General features: G+C 37.2%; 1 protein-coding gene across 1 annotated transcript; it reads left to right on the top strand.

The window, feature by feature from the left end:
- The first annotated feature begins 4234 nt into the window (after nt 1-4234).
- Nucleotides 4235-4645, top strand: LOC133825378 (uncharacterized). The gene has a single exon (XM_062258330.1). The coding sequence runs from the start codon at nt 4235-4237 to the stop codon at nt 4643-4645; it is 411 nt and encodes a 136-aa protein (XP_062114314.1).
- Nucleotides 4646-13350: the final 8705 nt, after the last annotated feature.

Genomic DNA, 13350 nt, shown 5'->3' with positions numbered 1-13350 from the left:
AAGTGAACAGCTCCTCATTCAGTACTTTTATGAAGGATTACAATCACTGGATAAGAGTATGATTGATGCAGCCAGTGGGGGTGCACTGATAAGACTCCTGCTGCAGCCAGGAGCTTGATTTCTAATATGGCTGCTAACTCACAACAGTTTGGCATTCGCCAAGATCGTATTCCACCACCCAAATCAGCTAATGAAGTGAGCACCTCTAATGCTAATCAGCTGGGTCAACAATTGGCTCAATTAACTGCAGTGGTCCAACAACTAGCTTTAGGCCAACAGGTGAGGCCATGTGGAATCTGTCAAGTTGTGGGGCATGCTACTGATACTTGCCTTACTCTAGTTGAGGGAGAAACTGAGGGTGTTAACGATGTAGGAAATTTCCCTGGTCAATTACGTCAGATGTATTATGAACCCTTTTCACAAACTTATAATCCTGGCTGGCGTGATCATCCAAATCTTCGTTATGGGAATCAACAACAAATTGGTCCACAACAAACATCAGCGAGACCACCTGGTTTCACTTTGCAACAACGATCTCAAAATAATTTTGTACCTAGACCATCACAAGCACCGCAAGCTGCTCCACCACCAAGTACCAAACCCTCTACTAAGGATTTAATCAATGCACTTGCTACAAATACTCTTTAGGTGGGACAATTAGTAGCATCATATAACAAGTTGGAAGCTCATCTGTCAAATAAATTGCCTTCACAACCTGAGATGAATCCCAAGGAGAATGCTAGTGCAGTAACTTTGTGAAGTGGATGCAATATGATCCACCTAGTCCTCCAATGCCCAGTAAATTGTCATCCAAGCCACTAGTTGATTGCTCAGTTAATGAAGATGTTCCTCCAAAGCCAACCACCCCTACACAACTAAACCCTAAGCCTACTTTTGTCATTCCACCTCCATTCCCAAGCAAACTAAATAAGACTAAAAAGGAAGAGGTTGACAAGGAAATTCTTGATACATTCCGAAAGGTAGAAGTGAATATTCCTCTTCTTGACGCTATTAAACAAGTGCCACGCTATGCCAAGTTTTTGAAAGAGTTGTGCACTAATAAGCGTAAGTTGAAGGGTAATGAAAAAGTTAGTGTGGGGGAGAATGTTTCTGCAGTTCTTCAAAAGAAGCTTCCACCAAAGTGTAAGGATCCTGGTACTTTTACTATCCCTTGCACTATTGGTAATAAAAGAATTGAGCATTGTATGTTGGATTTGGGAGCCTCTATCAATGTCATGCCATTCTCCATTTATGCTTCATTGAATCTCAGTCCACTTGAAGAAACAGGGATGATTATTCAACTTACTGATAAGTCGAATGCTTATCCCAGGGGTGAATGAATTGGTGTTTCCGGCTGATTTTTATGTTCTTGATATGGAAGATGAATCTATTCCATGCTCCACTCCAATTTTGTTGGGGAGACCATTCATGAAAACTTCGAGAACTAAGATTGATGGGGAGACAATTCGATTTAATATTTTTGAGGCTATGAGATATCCAAGTGATGTACATGCTTTTTACTCTCTTGATGTGTTGGATATCCTTTCTCAACGAGTTTTAGATTTGCATAGTGAAGATTGTTTGGAGGTTTCGTTGAGAGAGCATCTTGTGTTGACCGATGAAGATTTTTCTCATGAGATAATGGATGTCATAACCACACTCAATAGTGGTTTTGACAAGACTTTTAAGAAGGTTGCATTTCTTAATTTACCGATTTCTAATGAGAAATTGTAGCCATCAATTGTTCATGCTCCTACACTTGAATTGAAGCCACTTCCGGAGCATCTCAAATATGTTTACTTGGGGAAGAACGAGACACTTCCAGTTATAATTGCAAGAGATCCTAAAAAAAGTGCAAGAAGAAAAATTAGTGAGAGTACTCCAAGAATATAAAACAACCATTGGTTGGTCTATTGCTGATATTAAGGGGATTAGCCCTTCTATGTCCATGCACCGAATTTTACTTGAAGAAGGGGCGAAACCAACACGTGAGGCACAACGGAGATTAAATCCACCTATGATGGAGGTTGTGAAAAAGAAGATATTGAAGCTCCTTAGTGTGGGTATTATTTACCCAATTTCAGACAGTCAATGGGTGAGTCCAGCTCAGGTAGTGCCAAAGAAGTCTGGAATCACAGTGGTATAGAAAGATGAAAACAAGCTGGTACCAAAAAGAATGCAAACCAGGTGGCGAGTTTGTATAGACTACCGAAAGTTGAATGCGGCAACTCGTAAAGATCACTTTCCATTACCTTTCATTGATTAGATGCTTGAGAGGTTAGCGGGTCATCCTTATTATTGTTTTCTTGATGGTTATTCGGGATACAATCAGATTGTTATAGCTCCTGAAGATCAAGAGAAGACAACCTTCACATGCCCTTTTGGTACATTCGCTTTCCGACGTATGCCATTTGGGTTATGTAATGCTCCTGCCACTTTTTAGCGATGTATGATGAGCATTTTTTCAGAATTTATTGAAAACATCATTGAGGTTTTTATGGATGATTTTAGTGTATATGGTGACTCATTTGATCGCTGCCTTCATAATCTCACTTTTTTACTCCAGCGGTGTATTGAAACTAACCTTGCGCTTAATTGGGAAAAAAGCCATTTTATGGTAAACCAAGGTATAGTTTTGGGTAATGTGATTTCAGTCAAGGGAATAGAGGTTGATAAGGCAAAGAATGATTTAATTCATTCTCTACCATCTCCGACTAGTGTGAAAGAAGTGAGAGCATTCCTTGGGCATGCTGGGTTCTATCGGAGATTTATCAAGGATTTCTCTAAAATTTCCACACCACTATGCAATCTTCTTCAAAAAGATGTAAAGTTCGAGTTTAATGAAAAGTGTTTAGTGGCTTTCAACTTATTAAAAGAGTCTTTGACTACAGCTCCTATAAATCAGCCACCAAACCTGGAGCTACCTTTTGAACTCATGTGTGATGCAAGTGACTATGTCGTGGGTCCTGTTCTTGGGCAGCAAGTTGACAAGCTTCCTCATGTTATATATTATTCTTCTCGCACTTTTAACGATGCTCAACTTAATTATTCCACCACTGAAAAAGTGCTTTTGGCGGCCATTTTTGCCTTGGAAAAGTTTCGGTCATACTTGATTGGAACTAAAGTGATTATTTATACCGACCATGCTGCTCTTCGCTATCTATTGGAAAAGAAAGAAGCCAAGCCTCGGCTGATTCGGTGGATTCTACTTCTTCAAGAATTTGATTTGGAGAAAAGAGATAAAAAGGGTTCTGAGAATATGGTGGCAGACCACTTGAGTCGTCTCATTCGGGTTGAAGATAATTTGCCCGTAGAAGAAAAATTTCTGGATGAGCAACTCCTCGCCATGCCAGAAGTTATTCCTTGGTATGCTGACATTGTAAACTACCTTGCTTCAAAGGAGTTACCAAGTGATCTCACACAAGCACAACAGAACAAGATCAAGCATGATGCTTGCCACTACATATGGGATGAACCTTATCTTTGGAAGCATTGTACTGATCAAATCATTCGAAGGTGTGTACCTGAATCTAAATTTTGTTCCATCCTTGCTTTTTGTCATGCTTATGCTTGTGGTGGACACTTTGAACCTAAGAGGACAGCTCATAAGATATTCGACAGCGGTTTCTATTGGCCCACAATTTTCAAAGATTCTTATGCTTATTGTAAGGCATGTGATCGAATGCCTCAAACTCCTATTTTAATTCTTGAGATTTTTTATGTTTGGGGTATGGATTTCATGGGATCGTTTCCATCCTCTTTCGGCCATGAATATATTCTTTTGGCAGTGGACTACGTGTGTAAATGGGTGGAAGCAATTGCAACTAGAACGGATAATTCAAAAACAGTAGTGGATTTCATTCGCTCCAATATTTTTGTGTGTTTTGGTACACCTAAGGCTATACTTAGTGATCGAGGCACTCAATTTTGTAACAAGAGTATAGAAGCATTGTTTCGACGCTATAATGTAACTCACAAGGCGACAGTTGCTTATCATCCATAAGCCAACGAGCAAGCGGAGGTTTCTAATCATGAAATCAAATTGATTCTTGAGAAAACTGTAAATCCAAACTGGAAAGATTAGAGTACAAGGCTTGATGATGCCTTGTGGGCATATCGTATGGCATATAAAATACCTATCGGTATGTCAGCATATTAGTTGGTGTATGGGAAGCCTTGCCATCTACCTGTAGAGCTAGAGCATAAGGCTTGGTGGGCTATAAAGAAGTGTAACATGGACATGGTTGTTGTAGGACAACAACGAATGCTTCAATTGCATGAGCTAGAAGAAATACGCAATGAAGCATATGAGAGCTCGAGAATCTACAAGGAGAAAACCAAAGCTTTTCATGACAAACATATTCTTCGGAAGAGTTTTGTGGAAGGTCAGAAAGATCTCATGTATCACTCTCGCCTTAAAATTTTTCCTGGGAAGTTGAAGTCTCGCTGGTTAGGTCCGTTCACTGTTACCAAGGTTTTTCCTCATGGAGCGGTCGAAGTTGTAAGTCCAAGTACCGGAAAGTCATTCAAGGTGAATGGTCAGAGATTAAAGCCATATTATGAATCAATGGAGAAAGAACAAGCTGCTGTGATTCACCTCATTGACCCGATATATGTTGATGAACGAAGCATCAAGTCGAGCTAGCGACAATAAACTTAGCTACTTTGTAAATTAGTTTATTTTCATTTTTATTTTCTTTATTTGAATTGAACATTATGTTTTTATTTTTTGTTTTTGTTGAGGTAATTTTAGTTTAATTTCTGTAATTCAAACCGTGAAAATCGTGAAAAAAATGAAAAAGTTTGAAAAAAAAGGCCCTTTTCTGAAAAAAATGCTTCAGGAGTTTGCAGGCCGCGGCACGCACTTTGCAAGCCGCGACCTACGAACGGAATGTGAGACAAACAAGCTTCACGGCACGTCTTTCCTAGGCCACAGCACACATTTTGTAGGCCGCGGCACACGAGAGTTTTTCAGAAAAAGTAGGGGAAGCAGCGTCAGGTTTGTTCATTGGCCACGACACACATTTAATAGGCCGCGGCCTACAATTTCAGCATACAAGTTATATTTAAAAACTCCATTTCATCATTTCTCTAAAACTCACAAAGAAACCCCCATTCCTCTTTCTTCTTTTTCCCATAATTCTCATCACAAAACCCACATCAATTCCTCCATTTCCCCTTGTTTTCTTTATTCTTTTTCCATCACCATCACCCTAATTCATTCTACCCATTTCTTTCTTTCTTCCTCCGTTACTCCATAAGCACATCTCCACCTTTATTCTTCAATACTAATCCAAAATTCACACATCCCATTTTGTTTTCTGCATTTCCTATACATTTCATATATATAATCCAAGGAGGTTTGCATTCACATTCATTACTTTCATCAAGTAAGTTTTTCTTTGATCAATTTTTTTCAAATTGTGAAAAGTATTTGTTTTGTCAATTGAACAATTGAAGTGTGGTGAATTTTGGAAACATTTGTGTGGTTGTTTATTTTGGTAATCAATGTCTTTTACATTACTTTGATTATTAATTCATGGAAATTTTGATTTTTGGGAAGTTTTACTTCATGGTCTATAATTTTTTGGAGATGGTATTTTTCTGCACTCTATGTGGTTGATAAAAAGCTTGTGAGGAATGGAGTATATGGTTGGTGTATGAGTGTTATTGGGGTGAGTTAGAATTTGTTATGTAGGAGTTGAGTTGATGCATTGTGTCACTTTGACCCCGAAATTGGGGGCATTTAAACTTTGGTATGGATCAATGTTGGCCATTGTGATGTTTTTCTCTTAATCTTTTAATGACTAACAATGGTGCTTTTGGGTTCTTGTTCTTCATTTTTCTAATTTTTGGACAGCCATGGCTCCAAAGACAAATAGGAATCAAGCTTCTTCATCGATGCCAATTCCCTATGACCCCAAAGATTTGTGTCTATCGAGGCCTATGAGAGTTACATGAATGCCATTACTCATGACAAGGCGTGGGTCCCTGAGTGAGGATTTGATCTTTACATGCATAATGATCAACCTTTCCTCATGCATCAAATTGAGTCTTGGGGTTGGGAAAAACTATGTGCTCATCCTAAACCTGGCATTGGTCCTATTGTTCGTGTTTTTTATGCCAACGTTGTGGCTCATGAAAATTACAAGGTGAAAGTGAGAGGTGTGAAAGTGTCATTCAAAGCATCTGATATTAATAGCTATTACGAGCTACCACACTTTCAACGTGATGAATATGGTTTAGTTAAAGATAATTTTAATCATCAAGCTATTATTGATGAAATTGCAATGCCGGGTGCTGTATGGACTTTATATAATATTGGGGCTCCTCGCTACATCAAAGCCACTTATCTGGATAGCAATACAAAAGCTTGGCAGCGGTTCATGGGGGCAAAATTAATGACGACAGCCCAACTTGGTCATGTTGATATTCATGAAGCAATTCTCCTTTATGTTATTCTCACTGACAGAACAATTAATGTGGGGCAAATTATTCAGGGTTCCATCATCCGAAGTATGAGCCAAGTATCGAATGTATATTGTGTTCCCTCATTGATCACTATGTTATGTAAGAAGGCGGGTGTTCCTTGGGATGAGTCTGAAGACAAAGTACATCCATTGTGCATTATTGATCATAATACCCTTGATCGATTGAAGGGAAAAACTGTTGTTCAAGTTAATGATCAAGGCCAATCTTCTATTCCGGCGCCTGTTCCCCCTCTGAACGATAGTAGAAGAACCACTCAACAACATTTGCAAGCTTTGGAGTAAGAGGTTTATTATGGTCGACTTGATATTCGGGCCAATACTCAACATATCCTGGATCACAACTAGAGGTTTGGGGAATATGCGAGCTATCAGGATATTTGTTATAGGATGGATCAGGCTCGTTTGAATGTGGATATGTTTAGATATCCACCTGCTCCTACTTGGTTGCAACCATACCCACCACCGGTTCCCATGCCCATGGTGCCATATCAAGCCCCTTATGATGAGGATGTTGCTGGCGCTGCAGATATGGATATTCCTGAGGAGTAGCTTGTTATGAGGGAGTTTTTCTTTCTTCTCTTCTCACTTTATTTTCTATTTTCCTAAGTCTATTGAGGACAATGTACTGTTGAAGTGTGGGGGAAGGAAATTTTCTGTTTTGTCATGTCTTTGTTAACTTTTTGTTATTTTTGTTTTATTTAGTGTCTATTAGTATTTGTCTTTAAATTTAAGTTCAGTTGTCTTGGTCTTGTTGAAAGCATTGGTCGATGATGAAACTTTGAATTGTGCTTAAAGTGATGTTAGACAATGAGGAATTTTGTATGATTTGTGTGCTTGACTCCTATGTGAATTGCTATTTTGATTTATGTTTTTTTTTCGCTCTATGCATGATTGAATTCACCACTTAAATGTGTTGGAAAAGATTTATGCTTGTTGAAAAAAATAAAAATTTGAAGTCCCAACCACTCTAGAAATCATTGATCAATTGTTTGAGGTGAAATCATAAGTACACAAGATTAGGAAGATGATTAAGGCAGTCTTTTGGATTGTTTGAGTCGTTCAAGCCAATCTATTATATGATAATCCCTAGTTTCCCATGTTTGAGCCATGACATCTGTTACTTTTCTTCTATGAACCAAATTTTTTGACCATATACCTCATTGAAAAAATATATATTTCTTTATTGTATCCCATTGCACCATGGTTATATATATGATTTGATCTTGAGAGATGGTTTGTAAAAAAAAAAAAACGGGAAATACTTATGGGTTATTTGTTTGGTTGTAGTTTGTGTATGATGTCTATTTCTCTCCTTGGACTATTATGAAAATAAAAAACAAAACAAAAGAAAAAAAAAAGATTTGCAATGAAAATAAAAATTAAAAAAAAAAATTCTTATATGCAAATTTTGCAAAAGAATAAGTGTGGTGGAAATAGTGAGATCATTATGGAAAGAAGTGTAAGAAAAAAATAGGGATTTCTTGAATTGTATGGGAAAATTTGGGGCAAGTTCAAAGAATGAAATTGATGTATTCTATGGTGATTTGAGCTTAAATGTATCTTTCCCAACTACCCTTAACCTTAGCCTTACATTACAAACCTATAAAGACCTTTTGATTTTTGATCATGGTGTGTTTATATTAGTGGAGAATTATTGGTTAATGTCTATGGAGTGGATGGTTTTCATTGAAAAACATTTTGGTATATAGGGACTGATTTAAAAGAAAATGATTTGGCAAGTATGGATTAAATTTGATGCATTTGAGTTGGTGTTGTGATTAAGTGCTTAATAAATTATTTTTGAAAATCAAATGGTAAATTACATATGGAGTTGAAATTCTAAAGAGTATGAAAATCTGAATTGTTTTGGCATTACTTCTTTGTGTGATTCTCAAAGACATTCAAGCTTTTGACAAGACCTTTGTTTAGTGAGTCTAGATTAGTTTGTTTTTTTTATTTTGTTATTTTAGTGTTTTTCTAAGGGACTAGCAATATTCAAGTGTGGGGGAATTTGAAAAGGTCATTTTTGTATTAATATTTGTTAAGTTTTTATATGCTTAGATGGTGTTATGATAGCATTTTTAATAGTTTTAACTTAATTTCGTGATTCTACAACATATTTTCTACATTGCATTTTATGATGATAAATTTGACATTTTGATGGCAAGTGTAGTTAAAATAAAGTTTTAGGAGTATTCCAAGCTTTCGAGATTTAAATGTTGAAGTGGCGGCGACGTACAAGCTATCTAAGATCAAGAATTGAAGAAATTGAAGGTAGGTCGCGACTCATAAAACTTAGGCCACGGTACTTTAAATTGAATTGGAGTTTCAGAATTATTTTTTTCCAAACAGGCCGCTGCTTAGTTTTTTCAGGTCACTGCCTGAGTAACCAATTTATGCACAGATTTTGTTCTAGGCCGCGATTCGCATTTTCCAGGCCGCGGCTTGCGATGTCGTTTTCAGATTTTTTATTACTTTTTAATTAGAATTTAATTGAGACTATAAAGGATTATTAGGGTTAATTTTAGAGGAGTTTATTTTATTACGGTTTAGGAGAGAAAAAGACTGAGAAAGGGCTGAAGAGAAGACTACATTACTTTTGTTCTTCAATCTAGTTTCTTTTCTTCCCTTAATCACTTTAATTTTAATTATAATTATGTTTGTGATTATGATTACTATTATGGAGTAGGTTCTTTTTAGGTTAAGGGTTAATTCAAAACCCAAGACATGAATTCTTGATTGTTGATAATGAATATCATTCTTTAATTTCTCTCAATATTAAATTATTTCTATTTTTCTAATTGAATGCTATGAATTTTGTGATTTCTTGTTAGGTGACCAACTAATTAAGGTTTTACATTATTCAATTGTCATCTTAGAATTACTACTCACCTAATTGAATAGGATTCTAAGTGTATGTGATCAATTGCAATTGATAGTTATGTCAAAAGAATTGTTGATTGTGATGAAAAATAGAATATAGGTTAAATGAATTATATGCTTCATTAATTTATTGCCTAGATTAACTTGTTTCCATAGGACTTAATTCTTTATCTATGTTAAATTGATTGTATGCTTCATAGATTTGTTGCTTAGATAAAAGAGTTAATTATTGAGCGCTCCGCCTTGATTACTTATAATAGGGAGACTGAGATAATTGTCTGCTTCAGCATTATCTGCGGGGTTAATAGTTTAATTGAGAAATTGGAATAATATTTATTATTAGTGATTATGAATGATTGTTGAGGGTGGAGATTAACCTTTAACTGTTTCTTAATATCGTAATATCAATCTTTATTTGCTTTCTAGTTTATGTTATTTAATTTTGATTTAAAAATCAAAATCCCCTTCTTTATTAATTTTTATCTTTTGAATAATAAAGTGAACGATAGCCCTCGTGGGTTCGACCTGTGCTTGCTATTATACTGAAATAATTGGAAGTATTGAAAGAAAAACCATTGTTAAATTTGTTGTGGTATACGACAGCCATCAGAAAGACATAGATGTTAATTTGGAGCCTTTAATAGATGAGTTACTAGAATTGTGGAATGGTGTGTATACATATGTTGCTTCTAGAAAGAATTTTTTTAATTTAAAGGCCATGCTGTTATGGACCATAAATGATTTTCCACCTTATGGAAACTTAGTTGGATGTGCGACTAAAGGGAAGTATGGTTGTCCTATATGTGGAGAGAACTCAAATGTTGTTTGGTTGAAGCATTGTAAGAAGATGTCTTTTTGCAATCATATTCGATTTCTTCCCCAACATCACCCATATCGAAAGAAGAAATATACAACTGTTAGGGCAAGGGAAAGAGCACCACAATGTCCAACAATATTAATAGGTGTTGAAGTAGCTGAGTAATTAAGTGAATTCACTAATGATTTTGGCAAGGATAGAAAGAGGGGTCGTGGTTCAGAGTTTGATAAAGGATGGAAGAAAAAGTCAAATTTTTTTAGGCTCCCTTATTGGGAGATCTTGGTTGTTCGTCACAACTTGGATGTTATGCATGTTGAAAAAAATGTTTGTGAAAGCATTCTTAACACATTGTTGGATTGCAAGGGAAAATCTAAAGATCATTACAACTCGAGATTAGATTTGACAGAGATGGGCATTATGACTCATCTCCACCCATATGAAGAAGAAGGAATTACTCGTCTTCCTACTGCAGTTTATGCAACGCCCTACCACCTTAGAGCCGTTACTAAGTGAGTTTAAAATAAAAATTGTGCTACTAACTGATTCTACGAGGTTTCTAAAACCAAAAGTGTGACTAAACCAGAGGTTAGGGCTGTAATCTTTGAAAATGCTTAGTTTCTTTGAAAACATTAAGTATCAAACATCCGGGATCCCAAAATAAGGTTTACAAAATATTTACAACTCAAAAATAGATTTACACTTGATTAACTATTAAAAGAATAGGTTAATACAGCCATATTCAAAACACCACCAACCAAAGCAGTCGAGCAGGCCGAACATGTACGCGCCGCCCCCACGCTCTCCATACTCATGGCCAGTTGACTGACTCTTTGCTTTTACCTGCAACACAGAGCACCCGTGGGCCGAAGCCCAGCAAGAAAACTCATACAATATTTAACATATGCATAAAATATAGCTGACATATAATCCACTGATAAATAGGAAAACCATCAGACTGAACAAGCACAGCCTTGCCGCCCCAGAGGCCTTACCAAAGCCTGGGGTCTCGGTCCTTACCGTAAGGATAACTCATGTATCCATTGGGTCCCACCCTGGCTATAAGCACTCCATGTGCTAAGTGTTACTTCCGGCCCCAAGGCCGTTCTCAGCCTTCGCCACTCTTGGCCTTAGCCGTTCATTTCATTATAATCACACATATAATACATTTCGAAATAATCATTCAAACATATAATAATTCATCTAAGGTCATACATTCGCACGTAATACAATCTAGGGCCATGCCCTGCAATAGCACTGTGGGCCCATGCCCTATTCTCGGGTGCTACGGTTTTCTTACCTTTCAATTCGATAGCTTTGATCACCTGACTCCTCAAGCACGATCCCACTCGAGCCCTAGCGCTCACAAAACAAAGTGGTGAAATCGGGGCCCGAACCCTAGGTCAAAATCCCTCAAAAATAGCCCAAAAACCCCTTTTCTGGGAACAGTGCAGCGCTACAGCACTCTAAAGAGGGCGCTATAGCGCTACAAGCAGAACCAAACATCCCCAGAAACAGGGCCTAGCGCTACAGCGCCCAATGACTAGCGCTGTAGCGCTAGTTGCAGACTGACAACACCCAAATTCGTTTTCTGCGATTTCTTTCAACCATTTCAACCCCAAACTTGTCCAAATCTTTCCCAAACCCAAAAACAAACTTATCAACACCTCACACTCATCCTAAGCATCCCAATAACTCATAACCCATGCTCAAGCAACCCAAAACTCAAGATCTACCATAATGAACCCTAAACCCAGAAATTCAGTCAAACATCAAAGTTAAAGACTTAGAAATCATACCGTGGATGGAAATTCGACCTTGAGTTAAACCCTAGACCTCCTTAGCTTGCTCCTTCTCAACCTTGGCCTGAATTCCCCTAAAATCCCCATCAATTCAGCTTAGATACACATCTCAAACCAGTCAAACCCTAAAACTGAAACTTCTAAAAACTTACCTCAATGTTTGATGTGTTCTTGCTAATCCCTTGCCAATCTTCAAGTCTAGCTTAGGATCCTTGATGCTCAGCCTATGCTAGCTCACCACTGAGCTTAGCTCCAAGAAAAATGAAGGGAAATGGTGGGAGAACCACAAACCGATCCTTTGAAGAAAACCCACACTGTTTTTCTCTCTTTTCTTTTTCTTCCTTCTTTCTTTCTTTCTTTTTCTCAGCCTTGTAACTCTATTCTACCAATCCCACTAAATATAAAGCTTCATTTAACTTATCTCTAAAAAGCCTAAAGACCAAAATGCCCTCCCTATTAATTCTAAACCTTTTTGTCCATGTAGGGCCATTTTAGTCATTTTACCCAATTCCCACTAATTCCTCGAGTGTCTCTAATAATTTCCCGCTTGCTACCCAATACCTGATTAATCACCAAATATACATTCCTCATCATCAAGATTAACCTCAATATATTTTCCAAATTCCCATTTAAACTCCCCAGGCTTGACCTAAGCCGGGTATAAATTCCCGCTTTGACTTTTCCTCTAACCCGCTCATTCTAGGATCGTCTCGAGTCACAGATCACAGATATCAACACAGTCATGCCCAAAATGGCCAAATTATAATTATGCCCTTTCTAACACAATCAGGTCTACATGCATACTAGTACACATAGTCATGCATCTCAAATAGTCAAATAGTCATATAACATGCTTTAAATCATAATCATGCATTTTACTCATTAAAGGCACACACACAAATCCCATTATGCCCTCCAGGCACACTAATCAAGGCCCTTAAGCCTTATTAGCGAATTCGGGTCGTTACAGTTTACACTTTGTCAAAATCAGATAAGAAGTTGTTTTGTTAGAGACTATTTGACTTGAAATTGCCTTATGGATATAGTTCTAAGATTAGCAATTGTGTAGATATGGAGAATCATAAGCTAACAAGACTTAAATCTCATGACTGTCATGTAATTATGCAGCAATTGTTAGTTGTTGCCATAAGGGGTTTAATGGATGAAGGATGCAGAGAGAAAATCCTTCGACTTTGTAGGTTTTTCCATGAATTGTGTCAACGTGTGGTTGATAACGAGGAGATTATAAAATTGGAATTAGAATCTGCAGAAATTGTCTACAACTGGAAGAATATTTCCCACCTCTTTCTTTGATCCAATGATTCACTTGGTTGTCCATTTAGCACGAGAAGTCAGACTT

The sequence above is a fragment of the Humulus lupulus genome, chromosome 3 (genome assembly GCF_963169125.1).
Source record: "Humulus lupulus chromosome 3, drHumLupu1.1, whole genome shotgun sequence".
NCBI lineage: Eukaryota > Viridiplantae > Streptophyta > Magnoliopsida > Rosales > Cannabaceae > Humulus > Humulus lupulus.
This window is presented reverse-complemented; position numbering and strand designations above follow the sequence as displayed.

Coding starts and splice junctions, on each gene's coding strand:
- LOC133825378 (XM_062258330.1), top strand. CDS start 4,235: ATGGACATGGTTGTTGTAGGACAACAACGAATGCTTCAATTGCATGAG.